General features: G+C 42.2%; 1 protein-coding gene across 4 annotated transcripts in view; it reads right to left on the bottom strand.

The window, feature by feature from the left end:
- Nucleotides 1-18,721, bottom strand: part of gpsm1b (G protein signaling modulator 1b) — a 251,508-nt gene extending 232,787 nt beyond the window's left edge. For 2 of the 4 annotated variants that reach the window (XM_072565867.1, XM_072565872.1), the window contains exon 1: nt 7,090-7,222. In XM_072565867.1, the coding sequence (XP_072421968.1) occupies nt 7,090-7,177 (88 nt within the window). In that variant the 5' untranslated portion in view covers nt 7,178-7,222. Of the gene's footprint in view, nt 1-7,089; nt 7,223-18,304; nt 18,581-18,610 lie in introns of those variants that run through there. The other 2 variants (XM_072565870.1, XM_072565869.1) reach the window with 2 other exon arrangements.
- Nucleotides 18,722-19,652: the final 931 nt, after the last annotated feature.

Below are 19,652 nucleotides of genomic sequence, written 5' to 3'. Positions count from 1 at the left end.
GGCAGATTGCTAACTTGGCCAAAAGCAAAGGATGCTGGATACACTGGCGAAGTGACTCTTAAATCACAAAACCCACACACTAGACACAGTACAAACACAGCAGCCAGGTTTTAATGACATTAGTATAATGTAAAAGGCAACAGTTATTCTGGACAGACACCCTAACAACTTCTTCACTCAACAAAGGAGGGCCCAGGCAGAAAGGCACTGAGTCCTGCTACACAAAGAAACTAACAGCAGCACCCTATCTAATTGGTACACTTAATAGTTTGAAACAAGAGTCTATCTCCCTGACTGGCCAGAACTAAACAAAGTTCCAGAAAACCATCTAAAACCTATAAAAACATGGATTCACCTGCAGACCTCTCTCTTGGAAATGCTCTCGGGAATCTGTGGAATTGTCTGAGGCCTTCTGAAGAGACCAGCATGTTTACTGGCAGAGACCAGCTGACAATCCAGAGACAGAAAGGAAGCAGCTTCACAGACTCAGAGACAGTGCAGCAGAGAGCATAAATTTACAAGAGACTCGGGAAGTATTGTAACCTTAAAGGGCTAAATAGGATTAGGAATAGTATATTTAGTATTAAAATTTATTGTAATTTTGCTCTGAATAAACAGGGACTGCTTCACTTTGGAACTGTTTTGTGTACGTATTGATTTGACCGCTTTGGTACTGTGGGACACTTGGACAAAATTATTCATAACATTCTGGTCGGAGTTGAGTGCAATTCATTTAAAGAGGAACCAAACCAGTTTTAATTGACCACGAAGTACTTTTGGACATCATTAAAAAGGTTCCATTTCTAATTGACTGAAGGAAGCCAATGAATAACCAATCAAATGTTTCTTGACCTAGAATTAAGGGCCAAAACAAACCAGAACAGCATGCTCAAAACAAAAGTGAATATGAAACAACATGGCTCATTGCCCAATATAGGGGATTAATTACATTCAAAGGCGATTATATTGATGGAATAAATGCTGGCAGATGGATTTCAACATGAATGAACATAAGGTAATACTTTCAAAAAACATGGCAAATATGAAATTGTTGCCCATTGATAATTAAAATGCTTTTGGTCTGAATTAGTTCGTTAACTGTTCATGATTTGAGTGGCATAGTACATGCAGATTCTTCAGGCAAAACTAAGAAAGGATTGGGATGAGTGTGCAAATGTGAAGTCATTTTAAAGCTTAGTAAACATTCTGTCCATACTTTACGATTTTCTTTTAAATGCTCATAGATGCATTTGGAGGGAAGCTAGATAAATTCAAAAAGGAGAAAATTAAATGGAAAGTTTGGGCTGATAGGATTAGGTGAAGAAAGACTAGAGACAGTTGATATAATTAAAATCAAGTCAAATGCTTGAAATTGAAATAAACTTTTCAGTTTTTAGATACAATGGAGACTCTCAAGTTATGCAATCAAAACACTAACAGGGCTTTGACAAAACTGGATTAATTTCTGAGATGTGGCCACTATCGTACAATGAAATAATAACTAAAATGAGTCTATATTCCACAGAACTTTCAAGAACGAGGTGATCCAATTGAAACATCACAATATTATTAAATAGATTTGACAGGGTAGATGCTGAGAGGGTGTTTCACCCGGGTAGGTTCAAAAGCTCAAATTACCTATTTCTGCTCCTAGTTTATTTCAACTTTAATGAGTCATAAGAACATAAAGTCCCTCTTTTTGGTCTCTGGCAATTACTGGTGCTCAGAATGGAGGGAAATCCATGCTAAGGAACATGGTGTGCATAGAAGGTAACGTTTCTGCCACACTGCTCCATACAGGAACCATGGACTATTGCATCCTGCACCAGTCACCCTTTCTTCCTCTTTGGCCAAGATTGCTAACTTATTTTGTACCAGAACTATGAATAATAGAGATCCATTTCTACTGACAAACATTTATGTTTACAATTCTTTTTGCCGGCAAATGTAAAGTGAGGACCCAAATATAAAAGATGTCTGCTCGCCCAGTAGGTCAATGAAACACATTCTTAATTTATTGTGACCACAGTCAGCTTAATAATTTTATGATGTTTCAATTGGACCGCCTCATTCCCGAAAATTCTCTTGACTATAGACTCAGTTTATTTATCACCCCATACAATAGTTGCCACAGCCCAGAAATTCGTCCAGTTTATTCAGAAGCTTGTTGTCAATGTTTTGATTGCACAACCCAAGAGCCTCCATTGTGTCTAAAAACTGAAAAGTTTATTCCAATTTGAGCACTTGACTTGACTTTAATTATACCAGCCTTCTCCAATCTCTCTTCACCTGATCCCATCAGCCCAAACTTTCCATTTTGTTTCATCCTTTTGAGTTTATTTAACTTCCCTCCAAATGCATCTATGAGCATTATAAAGGAAATTGAAAAATATGGTCAGATGGTTGCACTCCTTTTTTTCAGACATTGTGAATCACACATGTATCATTTCAACAATCGTTCCAGTTGCAACACACATTGGCTGTCGACATATCATTGTAAAGTGTTAACTTTACATGGGTCAGTTTTTGTCCAATGTGCGCAGGAGGGTTTCCTGACACAGTACGTAGAGAGGCTAACATGGGGCGAGGTCACATTAGATTTCGTACTGTGTAATGAACCCTGCCAGGTGTTAGATTGAGCACTTTGGTGATAGTGACCACAATTCTGTTATGTTTACTTTAGTGATGGCAAGAGATAGGTATATACCACAGGGCAAGAGTTAAAGCTGGGGGAAAGGCAATTACAATGCTATGAGGCAAGATTTAGGATGCAGAGGATGGGTAAGGAAACTGCAGGGAACGGGCACAGTTGAAATGTGGAGCTTATTCAAGGACCAGGCAGGGAAGAAGTTGTCAAGGACGGGAACTGTGGTTTACTAAGAAAGTTGAATCTCTTGTCAAGAGGAAGAAGGCGGCTAATGTTAGGATGAGTTGTGATGGCTCAGTTAGGGCGCTTGTGAGTTCCAAGCTAGCCCAAAAAGATCTAAAGAGAGAGCTAAGAAGAGCTAGGAGTGGACATGAGAAGTCATTGGTGGATAGGATCAAGGAAAACTACAGCTATATCAGGAATGAAAGAATAATGAGAGTATGAGTAGGGCCAGTCAAGCACAGCAGTGGAAAGTTGTGCATGGAGTCAGAAGAGATAGGGGAAGCATGATATTAATACTTTTCATCAGTATTCAGACTAAAAAAAGTCAATGTGGTAGAGGAGAACACTAAGATACAGGCTATGAGACTAGATGGGATTGAAGTGCATAAGGAGGAGGTGTTAGCAATACTGAAAAGTGTAAAAACAGATAGGTCCCCTGGGCCAGATGGGATTTATCCTACAATTCTCGGGGAAGCAGGGAGGTTTGGCTTTGATCTTTATGTCATCATTGTCTACAGGAATAGTGCCAGAAGACTGGAGGATAGCAAATCTTGTCTCCTTATTCAAGAAAGAGAATAGAGAAAACCCTGTAAATTATCCACTTACTCTGGTTGTGGGTAAAGTGTTCGAAAAGGTTATAAGAGATAGGATTTATAATGAACTAGAGAGGAATAAGTTGATTCGGGATAGTCAACACGGTTTTGTGAAGGATAGGTCGTGCCTCACTAACCTTATTGAGTCCTTTGAGAAGATGACCAAACAGGTGGATGAAGGTTAAGCTGTTGATGTGCTGTATATAGATTTCAGTAAGGCGTTTGAAAAGGTTCCCCACGGTAGGCTATTGCACAAAATACAGAGGCATGGGATTGAGGGTGACTTAGCAGTTTGGATCAGAAATTGGCTCGCTGAAAGAAGACAGAAGGTGGTGGCTGATGGGAAATATTCATCGTGGAGTTCAGGTACTAGTGGGGTACTGCAAAGATCTGTTTTGGGCCCACTGTTGTTTGTCATTTATACAAATGACCTGGATGAGGGCATATAAGGATGCATTAGTAAATTTGCGGATGACACGAAGGTCGGTGGAGTTGTGGTGAATGACAAAGAATGTTGTAGGTCATAGAGAGACACCGATAAGCTTCAGAGCTAGGCTGAGAGGTGGCAAATGGAGGTTAATGCAGAAAAGTGTGAGGTGATTCATTAGATTACACAGTGTGGAAACAGGCCATTCGGCCCAACAAGTCCACACCGACCCTCTGAAGATCAACTCACCCAGACCCATTCCCCTACATTTACTCCTTCACCTAACATTACGGGCAATTTACATGGCCAATTCACCTAACCTGCACATCTTTAGACTGTGGGAGGAAACCAGGGCACCTGGAGGAAACCCACGCAGACACGGGGAGAATGCGCAAACTCCACACAGACAGTTGCCCGAGGCGGGATTTGAACCCGGGTCTCTGGCACTGTGAGGCAGCAGTACTAACCACTGTACCACCGTGCTGCCCAAATTCACTTTGGAAGGAGTAACAGGAATGCAGAGTACTGGGCTAATGGTAAGGTTCTTGCCAGTGCAGATGAGCAGAGAGATCTTGGTATCCAGGTACATAGTTCCTTGAAAGTCGCCACCCGGATTGATAGGGTTGTTAGGAAGACATAAGGTGTGTTAGCTTTTACTGGTAGAGGGATTGAGTTAGAAAACATGAGACCATGCTGGCAGCTGTATCAAACTCTAATGCGGCCACGTACAGTTTTGGTCACTGCATTATAGGAAAGAATTGGAAGTTTTGGAAAGGAGATTTACTAGGATATTGCCTGGTATGGAGGGAAGGCCTTACGAGGAAAGGTTAAGGGACTTAAGGCTGTTTTTGTTAGAGAGAAGGTTGAGAGGCAACTTAATTGAGACATCAGACAATCAGAGGATTAGACAGGTTGGATGGACAGTGAGAGCCTTTTTCCTTGGATGGCGATAGCTAGCACGAAGGGACATAGCTTTAAATTGAGGGGAGATAGATATAGAACAGATGTAGTTTCTTCACTCAGAGTAGTAGGGACAATGGCCTGCCTGCAACAGTAGTACACTTGCCAACAGTAAGGGCATTTAAATGGTCCTTGGATAGGCATATGGACAAGAATGGAACAGTGTAGGTTAGATGCGCTTCAGATTGGTTTCACAGGTCAGCACAACACTGAGGGCTGAAGGGCACATACTGCATTTAATGTTCTATGCTCTATAATCTTAGTTCAGTAACAGTGCTCTTACTTCTGTATCAGAAAATTGTAAATTCAAGTCCCATTCCAGGAACGTGGGCACACAATCCAAGGTGACACTTCAGTGTCATACTGAGGGAGAGCTTCACTTTCATCTGGGCAACATGTCAAATAGAGGCCTAAAAGCTTTTTTGGTAAAACACATTCTGCTTTTCATCATTTTAGAATTAGAATTAGAATTAGAATTAGAATCCCAACAGTGTGGAAACAGACCCTTTGGCCCAACAAGTCCACACTTACCCTCCAAAGAATAACCCACCCAGACCCATTCCCCTACCCTATCTTTACCCCTGACTAATAACCTACGTTATGGTCAATTTAGCATGGCCAATTCACCAAACCTGCATATCTTTGGATTGTGGGTGGAAACCGGAGCAGGTGGAGGAAACCCAAGCAGATACGGGAAGAATGTCTGTGTGGAGTTTGCATAGCCGCCTGAGGCTGGAATCGAACCCGGGTCCTTGGCGCTGTGAGGCAGAGATGCTAACCACTGAGCTGCTGTGCCGCTCATCATTCTATTGACAAGTACAAAAACAAGTGAAAGTTCACTTGCACAAAACATGCAAATGACTACTGAGACCACATGCCAGAGTTTATTATGCACTTATTATGTAGTAGTCAGAAATGCAATTGAACACATATGGTGACTAATGCAAAGCATTGGACATCACTGATCTGGCTGGTGCAGTGATAGTGCTTCTACCACTGGGCTAGAAGGTGTGGGTTTAAACCCCAGCTGCTCCAAAGTGGTGTCATAAAATGGCTGGACAACACTGATTAAAAATAACAACCCTAATCCAGGTTGACACTTGGGCACCTGGCAGTCAGAAGTGCCATCTTTCCCAGGTAAGAAATCCCGTGACACCAACAAAAGCAAGGGAGTTCTTGCAGTTTGCCAATTCACACTTATCTACTAAACATCATTAAAAAAGATAAACTGCTCATTTAACACCTTGTTCTTTGGGTGACTTTGCTGCCTGCAAGTTGATTGTTTAGCTTATCTACATAAAATTGTGATCTTGCTCCTTATACACAAGAAATCTTTGGAGAGGTGAAAATTTTTGATTGCTGCTTACTGTACAGAATTCCAACATGAAATGCTTAAATGCTCATCACTAGACTGTGACTTCCTGCTTTCACAGGGTGTCACCAATACATCCTCACTTTCTGCAAAGAATGCAGAGCACTAAATCCATCATGAAAATAGCTGCTGCTGGGTAAAAGAAAAAGATGCATTAGACCACAATGAGTCATTTAGAGATAGATTTATCTTCCTCCTCCCACTTATACACCACAGGCATAAGGGCATTTGCAGTCACATTTAGACAACAATTCTTAATTACAATCTTCTCCCTGCAAAATTGCTGAGGGAGCAATTTAAATCGAAGTAAATGAAAATCTAAAGAGCCCAAGTTTATTTGCATTGTAATTAAATAAAGTACACCACTGAGCCACAGAAGGAGATAGGGGGTCAGATGGCCTCAAAAACGTGCTTTGGAAGGTTTGAAGAGTATATTAAAAAAAAAGGGGAAAGATTAAACCACGAACAGATGCTGTTCATCACTGAATAGAAGAACTAAAGTTACCAGCAGGGGCCTTGCAGGGTAGTGGTCGTGTCGATAATTTTGGGTGAGCAGGCCTGATTCAAGGCCTAGCTGCCCTAGATTTGGAGACGCTGGTGTTGGACTGGGATGTACAAAGATAAAAAAATCACACAACATCAGGTTATAGTCCAACAGGTTTATTTGGAAGCACTAGCTTTTGGAGTGTTACTCCTTCATCAGGTGGGTTGTGGGCCACAAACACCTGATGAAGGAGCAGCGCTTCGAAAGCTAGTGCTTCCAAATAAACCTGTTGGACTATAACCTGGTGTTGTGTGATTTTTAACTTGCTGCCCTACATGCGCCACAACATATCTGATTAGATTGATTAAAAAATAATAAAGTTACCAGTGGGGCCTCTCTTGTGATGCAGCAGTAGTGTCTCTCCCCCTGGATTAGGGGGCCCAGGTTTGGGTCCCACCTGCCCCAGAGGCATGGAGCAGCATCCCTGAACAGGTAGATTAGAAAATATCTGCAAGTTATCAGTCTGGGAAAGGAAAATAATAGAGGTGTTACCACCACATCCTTACTGTCTACAAAGAGCGCACAGCACTCAAACCATCATGAATATAGTTGCTGCAGGGTAAAACAAGAAGTACATTAGACCACAAAGGAATTAAGAATTCCTTTAGGAACTGTTTCTGAGGAAGTCAGATGGTTACCTAAGAGATAGTGACAACCATAAGTGTGAAGTGAGTTTTTTTAAAAATTGTGTTAAAAAGTAAAAGCGAGACCCTGTTTTGTTTTTTAATGCACAACTTGCCAACATGAATAGTGCTTAGTCGATGTTTTATTCTTAGTTTGCTTATTGCAGCCAAACGTAAAATTTTGTCATGCCGTCTTTTCGGCTATTTATTCAAAGTGCTATATTTTTAAAAATATAACCTGTCTCTAAGAAGACTGCCTCACGATGGCTGATGAGAATGTGGAGGTCTGTCATAACCTGATGTTATAGCACAGGGCCATACAAACATAAGATAGAAAATGTGATAATCCCACAAAAAGGGGGAATATTGTTGTTATCAAGATTGAGCAGCAATATTCTCTCTTGGCTGCACAGCCATGCAGAAGCAGGAAAGATTAGAAGAAACATAGTTGAGCAGGAGGGATAAGACATAATGATACATACATTGGTACAGACCAGTCAAGAACAATAGGTCTTAATTGCTATTAACTGTGTCTAGTTGCGTGCATGATGTGGAGGCCCTGGTGTTGAACTGGAGTGGCCAAATTCAGAAGTCACACAACACCAGGTTATAGTCCAACAGGTTTATTTGAAAATACAAGCTGTCATAGTGCTGCTCCTTCATCAGGTGGAGGGTACTGATCGGAGTTTTGAACGCATGCAAAGTCCCCTTCCAACCCCATTTGGATTCAGCCTCCTACCCCTCACTTTTGGTGGTCTGCATCGCCCTTAACAGGCTTTTCACATCCTCGATCAAGTGGGGAACAAGGGTGTTATTACTAATGTTAAAAAAAAAAGGTGATTTGGTGACAGGAAAAAAATGCTCAGTTGTATCTAAGAACACTTCTGGATATTTAATAAAAAAGGCAGAAAAAATACATTGAGGAAATTCACGCTAAAAATGATGGTTGGGTATATGCACAGAAAGTTACACTCTAAATAAATTTAAAACTGTGTGAAGATGGTCAACAGAATCCTTCACCACCAACTGGCTTTCTGAATTTGAACAATATTCCACTCAGCCCTTCAAACCTTTCAGTTCACAACACGGTGGCTCAGTGGTTAACACTGCTGCCTCACAGCGCCAAGAACCCAGGTTTGATTCCAATCTCAGGTGACTGTATGTGTGGAGTTTGCACGTTCTCCCCTTGTCTGCATAGGTTTCTTCCGGGTGCCCAATGGCATCCCACAGTCCAACAATGTGCAGGTTAGGTGGATTGGCCGTGCTAAATTGCCCAGTGTCCAGGGATATGTCGGCCAGGTGAATCAGCCATGGGAAATGCAGAGTAACAGAGATGGAGTGGGTCTGAATGGAATGCTCTTTGGAGAGATGGTGTGGTCTTGATAAGTCAAATGGCCCACTTCCACACTGTAGGGATTCTATTATTCATTGATGATTTGTATCCCAACTCTATTAATCAACTTTGGTTTCCTAACCCTTAATATCCAACTGTATTAAACTCTAGCCTTCTTATTTACAAAAATCATATATTATCCTTCCCCCAACCTCAGATTTCCAGTACACTTTGTGTGAAGTACTCCCCAACAATGAATATCCTCACTCTTGAAAGTATTACTTAAAAAAAAATGCTGTTCTGATTTTTCAGCTTGTATTTCTCAAGACACATGCAAGAGTATCACATTTTAAAATGGTCAATCATTTATACTTTATCAGAAATAGAGGACTAATTGGTTAACATGGGGTCTCCCTGACCCTCCATTGCAAAACTTCAGTTTAAAAAAAAAGGCATTCCTAGAGTCATAGAAATGGATAGCACAGAAACAACCCTTCAGTCCAACTCATGCGTGCTGACCAGATATCCTCAATAAATCCAGTTCTATTTGCCAGCATTTGGCCCATATCCCTCCAAACCCTTCCTATTCATGGACCCATCCAGATGCCTTTTAAATGTTGTAATTGTACCAGCCTCCACCACTTCCTCTGGCAGCTCATTCCATACATGTACAACCCTGTGTGTGAAAAAGTTGCCCCTTAGGTCTGTTTTAAATCCTTCCCCTCTCACTTCAAACTTATGACCTCTAGTTTTGGACTCCCCCACCCAAAGGAAAAGATCTTTGCTATTCACCCTATCCATGCCCTTCATCATTTTATCAACTCCCTATAAAATCAGCCCTTAGCCTTCGACACTCCAGGGAAAATAGCCCAGCTTATTCAGCCTCTCCCTATAGCTCAAACCTGGCAACATCCTTGTAAATTTTGTTTGAACCCTTTCAAGTTTCATAACATCTTGGTTGAGATATGCATCATGGTTTGCAACAATCCAGTCTTTCATACACTGAATTCAAATTTCATTATCTGCCACAGTGGGATTAAAATCCAATATGCCCAGAACATCAGCTCAATTTCTTGATTACCAATCTAGTGACATGAACACACTAACACATCCCCATACTGCTTGCCTGGAATATAACATTGGATAAATTGCCTCGAAATACTTGGACAGCTGAAGCAACTGCCTTTGGTTTGCACCTCCAAACTTCATTCCCAGGTCAACACCTCCAGTCAAACGTCAACTCATCTCTCCTGAGATTTCCTTTTGCAGTTGGACATGCAAGTTTTTTTTCTTTGTTTCAGCTATTTCTTGGAACACCTTGCTTTCATTCATTTCGATATTACCAAATGGAGCCAGTACAGTTATGATGAACTGAATGGCCTACCTCTGTGCCATGATTCTACAACTTGTTTACCAAACTTGCCAAGTATACTTTGTTCAACTTTTACATTCATTTAGAACTCGTCCAGACACAGGAAAACTCTAACTTTAACCTTTTATGTACAATCCTGGAAAGCAAACATCAGATTATCAGACCGGATTTTCACCAACTGCCACCATTTCTGACCAAAGGCCACTGGCGAATAATGAAGAGCTGGATGAAATTATGCTGTATTTTTCTGCTCCTCGAACTCCCAGACATTCAGAAACCCATGCCCTTCCCTTTGGTCGAGCTCCGCTAACTAATGTCCTCATGGCAAATAGATCATTGGCCTTTACTTTGAAGACAATGGAGTATAAACGTAGGGAGATTTTGATAAAACTATACAAAGCACTTGTCAGGTGACAGCGGGAATGCTAGAATTCTGGGTCCCTTGTCGAAGGAAATATAAAGTTGGATTATAGGCGGTCCAGCAAAGAATCACTCGGCTGATAAGAAGTATGGAGGAACCATTTTATGAGAAGCAGTTAAGTCGGTTGGGCCTGTAATCACAGTAACTTAGAAGAATAAGGTGACTTTATTGAAACATACAAAGATTTGGAGACGTTGGTGTTGGACTGGGGTGTACAAAGTTAAAAATCACACAATACCAGGTGAGAGTCCAACAGGTTTATTTGGAAGCACAATCTTTCAGAGCACTGTTCCTTCATCAGGTGGTTGTGGAGTATAAGATCGTAGAACACAAAATTTATTGCAAATGTTTACAGTGTGATATAACTGAAATTATATATTGAAAATGACCTGGATTGGTTGTTAAGTCTCTCATCTTTTAGGCTGGGCATGTTGGCTTCAGTTCATTCATATGTAAATTCCAGAATTTTCTTAAAAGTTACATTCTCAAGTGAACTTTAACAATAGGTGCCATGTTGGCCCAGATAATGTATTGAAGGTGTGAGGTGCCCTGTGTGAGGCTGTCTGTGCCCCCATGTTCAGACTGATTCTAATCTAAAAAAGGGGATTTACAGAATCTTACATGGATTCATGCAGTTTTTGACCAAAATATAATGTAATACTGCAAGTACAAATTCACCCCACAAACAGGATGTGTATGAGCATCTGCAAGACAGTGTGTGTGTGTGTGTGTGTGTGTGAGTGAGTGAGAGTGCAAGGGGGTAGAAGTCTGTGAAAGGGTGTGTGTGTGCATGAAAGTGTGGGAGTGTATGCGTAAGCATATGAGACAGCGCTTGTGTATGAGAGAGGGTCTGCGTGGTTTAGGGGTCTGTAAGAGTGTGTGTGTGCATGTTTGCATGCGCACCTGCGTCTGCGTGTATAGTGCAGTGGGGTCACCTGTAGTGTGACATGAACCCAAGGTCCTGGTTGAGGCCATCCCCATGGGTACCAAACTTAGCTATCAGCCTCTGCTCGACCACTTTGTGTTGTGCAGAAGCTGATAGACAAGTTCACCACCCATGGGGATGGCTTCAACCGTGACCTTGGGTTCAAGTCACACTACAGGTGACCCCACTGCACTACATTTACACACAGGCACACACTCCTACAGATCCGATACACTCACGCAGACCCTCTCTCATACGCTAACACAGACACTCCCATACCCATGCTCATACACACACCCTCTCACGGACTTATACCCCTTTACACTCACACTCTCTCTCACAGACACTCATGCCCCCCTACATCCCACCCCCCAACAAACACACATACAAGTTTGTGGGTTGAATTTGTACTTGCAGAGTTACACTTTATTTTGCCCAAAAACTGCACAAATCCATAAGACCTTAAGACATAGGAGAGGAAGTAAGGCCTTTCGGCCCTTTGAGTCCATTTGCCATTTAGTCATGACTGATGGGCATTTCAACGCCACTAACACTCACTCTCCCCAAAGTCCTTAATTCCTTGCGAGATCAAGAATTTATCAATCTCTGCCTTGAAAACATTTAACTCTCCGGCCTCCCTGCGTTCCGTGGCAATGAATTCCACAGGCCCACCACTCTCTGGCTGAAGAAATGTCTCCTCATTTCCATTCAAAATTGACCCCCTCCAATTCTAAGGCTGTACACACAGGTCCTAGTCTCCCCACCTACGGAAACAAATTCCCAGTGTCTACCCTTTTTAAGCCATGCATTATCTTTTAAGTTTCGACCTCATGGAATACAGGGAGAACTAGCCATTAGGATGCAGAACTGGCTCAAGGTAGAAGACAGAGGGTGGTGGTGAAGGGTTGTTTTTCAGACTGGAGGCCTGTGACCAGTGGAATTCTACAAGGATCGGTGCTGGGTCCTCTACTTTTTGTCATTTACATAAATGATATGGATGCGAGCGTAAGAGGTACAGTTAGTAAGTTTGCAGATGACACCAAAATTATAGGTGCAGTGGACAGCAAAGAGGGTTACCTCAGGTAACAACTGGATCTGAACCAGATGGACCAATGGGCTGAGAAGTGGCCCAGATAAATGCGAGGTGCTGCATTTTGGGAAAGCAAATCTTAGCAGGACTTATACACTTAATGGTAAGGTCCGAGGGAGTGTTGCTGAACAGAGACCTTGGCGTGCAGGTTCATAGCTCCTTGAAAGTGGAGTCGCAGATGGATAGGATAGTGAAGAAGGCGTTTGGTATGCTTTCCTTTATTGGTCAGAGTATTGAGTACAGGAGTTTGGAGGTCATGTTGCAGCTGTCCAGGACATTGGTTAGGCCACTGTTGGAATATTGCGTGCAATTCTGGTCTCCTTCTTATTGGAAAGATGTTGTGAAACTTGAAAGGGTTCAGAAAAGATCTACAAGGATGTTGGCAGGGTTGAAGGATTTGAGCTATCGGGAAGAGGCTGAACAGGCTGGGGCTGTTTTCCCTGGACTGTCGGAGGCTGAGGGGTGACCTTATAGAGGTTTACAAAGTTATGAGGGGCATGGATAGGGTAAGTAGGCAAAGTCTTTTCCCTGGGGTCGGGGAGTCCAGAACTAGAGGGCATAGGTTTAGGGTGAGAGGGGAAAGATATAAAAAAAGAGACCGAGGGGGCAACGTTTTCACATGGAGGATGGTACGGGTATGGAATGAGCTGCCAGAGGAAGTGGTGGAGGCTGGTACAATTGCAACATTTGAGAGGCATTTGGATGGGTATATGAATAGGAAGGGTTTGGAGGGATATGGGCCGGGTGCTGGCAGGTGGGACTAGATTGGGTTGGGATACATGGTTGGCATGGATGGGTTGCACCGAAGAGTCTGTTTCCATGCTGTACATCTCTATGACTCTATGACTCCCCTCAACCTTCTAAACTCTAATGAATACAATCCCAGGTTAATCGTATATTAGGCCTACCATTCCAGGGATCATCTGTGTGAATCTCCACTGAACACGCTCCAGTGCCAGTATGTCCTTCCAGAGGTGCGGGACCCAAAACTGGACACAGTATTCTAAATGGGGCCGAACTAGAGCTTCATAAAGTCTCAGAAGCACATCGCCGCTTTTATATTCCAACCCTCTTCAGATAAATGACAACATTACATTCGCTTTCTTAATCACAGACTCAACCTGCAAGTTAACCTTTAGAGAATCCTGGACTAGCACTCCTTTGTACTTTGGCTTTATGAATTTTCTCACCATTTAGGAAATAGTCCATGCCTATATTCTTTTTTCCAAAAGTGCATGACCTCGCATTGCTCGTTGAATTTCATGAGCCATTTCCGGGACAACTCTCCTAAACTGTATAAGTCTTTCTGCAGCCTCTCCACCACCTCAGTATTACCGCCTGTCCACCTAACTTCGTATCGTCAGCAAAACTTCGCCAGAATGCCCCCAGTCCCTTCATCCAGATCATTAACTATAAAATGAGTAGCTGTAGCCCCAACACTGAACCCTGTGGGACACCATTTGTCACTGGCTGCCATTCTGAAAAAAAAACTTTTGTTCCAACTCTCTGCCTTCTGTCAGACAGCTAATCCTCAATCAGTGCCAGTAGCTCACCTCGAACACCATTGGCCCTCACCTTACTCAACAACTTCCCGTGAGGCGCCTTATCAAAGGCCTTTTGGAAGTCAAGATAGATAACATCCACTGGGTTTCCCTGGTCTAACCCATTTGTTACCTCTTCAAAGAATTCTAACATGTTTGTCAGGCATGATCTCCCCTTACTAAACCCATGCTGACTTGTTCTAATCCAACCTTGCACTTCCAAGAATTTAGAAATCTCATCCTTAACGATGGATTCTAGAATTTTCTCAACAACAGAGGCTAATTGGCCTATAATTTTGCATCTTTTGTCTTGGCCCTTTCTTGAACAGGGGGTAACAACTGCGATTTTCCCTGACTCCAGTGACTTTTGAAAGATCACTCCCAATGCCTCCACTATTTGCTCGGCCACCTCGATCAGAACACTAGGATGTAGCCCATCAGGGCCAGGAGATTTATCAATTTTTAGACCTTTGTAGCTTTTCTAGCATTTTCTCTTTTGTAATGGCTACCATACTCAACTCTGCCCCCTGACTCTCCTTAATTGTTGGGATATTACTCATATCTTCCACTGTGAAGACTGACACAAAATACTTATTAAGTTCTTCAGCTATTTCCTTATCTCCCAGCACTAGCCTTCCTGCATCAATTTGGAGTGCCCCAATGTCTACTTTTGCCTCTCATTTGTTTCTTATGTATTGAAATAAACTTTTGCAATCATTTATAATATTATTGGCTAGCCTACCTTCATATTTGATCTTCTCCTTCCTCATTTCTCTCTTTGTTATCCTCTGTTTGTTTTTGTAGTCTTCCCAATCTTTTGATTTCCCAATGCTCTTGGTCACTTTACAGGGTCTCTCTTGATTTTTGATACATTCCCTGGCTTCCTTTGTCAGCCATGGCTGTCTAATCTCTCCCTCCCCCAGGTAGTCTTTCTTTTCTTTGGGATGAACCTCTGTACTGTATCCTCAATTACACTCAGAAACCCCTGCCTTTGTTGCTCTGTTGTCTTCCCCACTAGGGTCTGCTTCCAGTTGATTTTCGTCATTTCCTCTCTTATGCCCCTGTAATTACCTTTGTTTAACTGTAACACCATTACATCCGATGTTGCCTTCTCTCTTTCAAATTGCAGACTGAACTCTACCATATTATGATCACTGCCTTATAAGTGTTCCCTTACTTTAAGATCTTTCATAGTGCTATTTCTTTACTCAGCAAGTTGTGAGTTCATGGAATGCCCTGCCAGTAGCAGTGGTGGACTCTCCCTCTTTATGGGCATTTAAACGGGCATTGGATAGGCATATGGAGGATAGTGGGCTAGTGTAGGTTAGGTGGGCTTGGATCGGCGCAACATCGAGGGCCAAAGGGCCTGTACTGCACTGTATTTTTCTATGTTCTACATTCTATGTAATGAGCCAGACTCTAAGTCCAGAATACCTTGCTCCCTCATGGGCTCCATCACAAGCTGTTCCAAAAAGCCATCTTGTAAGCATTCCATGAATTTCCTTTCAACATTATTCACCGGCAACATTATTCAGCCAGTCCACCTGCGTATTGAAGCTCCCCCATGATCACCGTGACCTTGCCTTCTGACATGCCCTATCTGTTTCCTGGTACATCTCGCACCCTTGGTCCTGATTACTGTTAAGAGGTCTGCACATAACTCCTATTATGGTTTTTTTGCCTTTGTGGTTCCTCAACTCCACCCACACAGACTCCACATCTTCTGATCCTATGTCATTCAGTGTCATAGATTTGATTTCATTCTTAACTAACATGGCAACCCCACCCTCTCTGTCTGCCTCCCTGTCTTTTCGATAAGTTGTAAATTTTTGGATGTTTAACTGCCAGTCCTGAACCCCCAAAACCACGTCTCTGTGATGCCTACCACATCATAATCATTCACGATGATTTGTGCCATTAATTCATCTATTTTGTTACAAATACTATGTGCATTCAGGTAAAGCGCCTTAATGCTAATTTTCTTATTATTAGAGATGTTGGAAATCATAAGCATATGTCCTAAGTTATCCTTCCTTTCTGCTTCATTCATAATCTGCCTTGAACTTCAGCCCTGCACACAAGCTAATCTGCTGCTTATCTTTCTACCTGACTCCATACTCCCTATCGCTTTCCCTTTTCCTTCCCCCGCCCACCAAAAATCTTCCATGTAAGATTCTGTAAATGCCTTTTTTAGATTAGAATCAATCTTAACATTGGGGCACCGACAGCCTCACACAGGGCACCTCAAACCTTCAATGCCTTTTCTGGGCCAAAATGGCACCTATTGTTAAAATTCGCTTGAGAATGCAACTTTAAGAAAGTTCTGAAATTTACATTTGAAAGTACTGAAACCAACATGCCCATTCTAAAAGATGAGAGACTTAACAAATAGTCCTTAACAACAGGCTTTTTCAATATATAATTTCAGTTACATCACACTCTAAACTTTTGCTATATAATTGTTTGTCTTATGCTCTTATATTCCATAACTACCTGGTGAAGGAGCAGCGCTCCAAAAGCTAGTGCTTCCAAATAAACCTGTTGGACTAAAGCCTGTTGTTGCGTAATTTTTAACCTTGAAACATACAAGATTTGTAGTGGACCAGACAGAGGCAAGAATTGTTTCCATGGGCATAAACGTAGACTGAGAGTCACACATTTGAGACAGGATAAGGAGGAATTTCTTCCGAGGATTAGTGAATCTGAAAAATTCTTTACTGCAAAGCATATTGGAGGCTGGTTTGGAAAGTGTATTCAAGGCCAAGATAGACAGATTTGATTTATTATTGCCATATTTACCGAGAAAGTGAGAAGTATTGTTTTGCATGCTGTACAGTCAGATCATACTATACGAAGTACATCAACTCCAGAGAAGGTGCAGAGAGAGAGAGATCAACATTAACATTTCACATGTCTATTCAAAAATCTGATAACAGCAGGAAAGAAGCTGTTCTTAAATATGTTCATACCGGTCTTCAAACTTAGATATCTTCTGCCCAACGTACAAGGATGGAAGAGAGTAAGGGAATGAAAGGTTACTGGGAAATGGCAGAAAAATGGAGAGGAGAATTATTAGATCAGTTATGATCTCAAGGAGTAGTGGAAGACTTGATAGGCTAATGGCCTAGTCCTGTTCCTACATCTTCTGGACAGAATCAGTTGCAGCATCAATCCCTGACCAACTGGGCTGCAGGTAGCAGTTCGATCTCCATAACTATATGGAACTGCTAAGTCAACAGTGCCAAGTTGACAGGTTGATGCACACTGCTCTGTACCCAGGGAACACAAAGCTCTTAGACATACTCTCAGAATCTGGTTCACCATCATCCAATACCAGTGGCCTTTTTGTAAAAAGAATTCCAGTAAAGACAGCAGCATGTCTTATCTCCTAGAACATAAATTTTAGAGTCGACCAACAAACTGCTTGGATGATTTTAAACACAGAGAATAAAGCTTTTAACTTCTAGGCCAGTTGATATGAAACCACAAGAGAAACTCCCAAGTAAACAATGAGTCCCTAGTGTCTATTATTCATGTAAACAAATCTGAAACCATTTGCCAGCTCAAATACGGCACTTAAGCATGAGAATACAACACAGGGCATATTTTACGAATGCAGTGAGTTTCGTAGGTTCCACAGGTACTAGGTTTTAAATTTAAAATATTTTAACGTTAACTGCTTTTACAAGTTAATGGATGGTGTTCATTTCCTCCTGCCAGCAATTCAGGGTGAACAACGCTGATCAAATAAGGGTACTTATCCTATACTTCCCACAACTTTTCTCCCTTTATAATTAAACCCCAATATCAAAGCAAAAAAAACCCCCTGACTCCTCTCATTCGGATTAAGCCAAATCTTTTATGAAGGTGACAAATCTGGAATGGCTGCCCGCCGCCGTTCTCGTCTCCCGCGGCTCGGATTCTTACTGGGGGCCCAGGTCTGATGCGAGGCCTCGGTATCCGAAAATAAAGAGGGGGAACGAATAACAAACAAAAAGAACATAAGCATAGTCCTACACACGCACACAAAAAAATCAAAACTAAAATAAAAGTTACAACTAAATAATCCAAGTTAAAACAAAAGTTCAAACCAACGACTCCCTGATGACACGGTTTTAGAGATGGGGGAGGAAGTAGGAATCTAAAACATTTGGTCATTCATCAAACTTGTTCTGGTTTTTCTTCGGACGAGGGGACTTTAAAAAAAAGTTTTGAAGAAACTTTTTGTACTTACTGTACATGTTTGCCGGCAGGTGACTCCAAACCTTTCCACCCTCCAAAAAAAAACCTCTTTCTTTGTAACAATGTTACTAAACAGACAATCAATCGGATACAATGTTTCTCTATCGGAACTCGCCACAGTCAGAAACCTCAAACCTTCGCGATGTACCCAGCAGTGAACGGGAGAGAACCAGCTCTATCCATCTGCTTCCCCAGTCCCTCCCAGTACCGGCACCGGCTGCGGGAAGCCGCAGGCGCTTTTGTCTGGTTCCTGCTTTGAGAAAGGGCTCAGAGACAGAGCGAGGGAGATAGCACCCACCCCAATACTATTGATCCACCCCACTGACTGTTAGTATTTCCATTTTTATCGTTTCTTGAATTGGAAGATCCGCCACTCGTCAGCATGTATTGTGGCGAGTAAGAGAAAAGGCAAAGTTGTCAAAAAGTTTTCTTGTCTGAAGCAACCATGCCACCTGCAGTCCACATTGTTCACTGGAGAAAATCTCACAGTATTGTGGCTGCTGAGAATGGTCAATCCCACTGAAGCTGGGACCAGTGCTCGAACTATTTCAGAATTTTCCTTTTTGTCCTCAAGTCAACTACAAAGAACAAAGAAAATTTACAGCCCAGGAACAGGCCCTTCGGCCCTCCAAGCCTGATCCAAATGTACTGTCTAAACCTGTCGGTCAATTCCTAAGCATCTGTATCCCTCTGCTCCCCACCAACTCATGCATCTGTCGAGACGCATCTTAAATGAATCTACCGTGCCTGCCTCTACTACCTCTGCTGGCAATGCGTTCCAAATGCCCACCACCCTCTGTGTGGAGTACTTGTCACGTGTATTCCTCTTAAACTTTCCACCTCTTATCTTAAAAGTGTGACTTCTCGTTATGGAATCCTTCCCCCTGGGAAAAAGCTTGTCTCTACCCACCCTGTCTCAACCCTTCATGATTTTGTAAACTTCAATCAGGTCCCCCCTCAATCTCCTTTTTTCTAATGAAAATAAACCTAACCAACTCAACCTCTCCTCATAGCTAACACCTTCCATACCAGGCAACGTCCTCATAAACCTTCTCTGCACCCTTTCCAAAGTGTCCACATCCTTTTGGTAATGTGGCGACCAGAACTGTACACGGTGTTCCTAATATGGCTGAACCAACATCCTGTACAATTTTAACATGACTTGCCAGTTCTTATACTCAACACCCCGTCCAATGAAGGCAAGCATACAATATACCTTCTTCACCACTCTATCCACCTGTGCAATGTACCTGCACTCCCAGATCTCTCTGCCCATCAACTTTTCCAAAGCGTCTTCCGTTCATTGTATAATTTGCTCTAGAATTAGTCTTGCCAAATTG

Source organism: Chiloscyllium punctatum, chromosome 49 (genome assembly GCF_047496795.1).
Source record: "Chiloscyllium punctatum isolate Juve2018m chromosome 49, sChiPun1.3, whole genome shotgun sequence".
Lineage (NCBI taxonomy): Eukaryota > Metazoa > Chordata > Chondrichthyes > Orectolobiformes > Hemiscylliidae > Chiloscyllium > Chiloscyllium punctatum.
The sequence above is the reverse complement of the archived record's forward strand: the minus strand, read 5'-3'. Positions and strand labels throughout refer to the sequence as shown.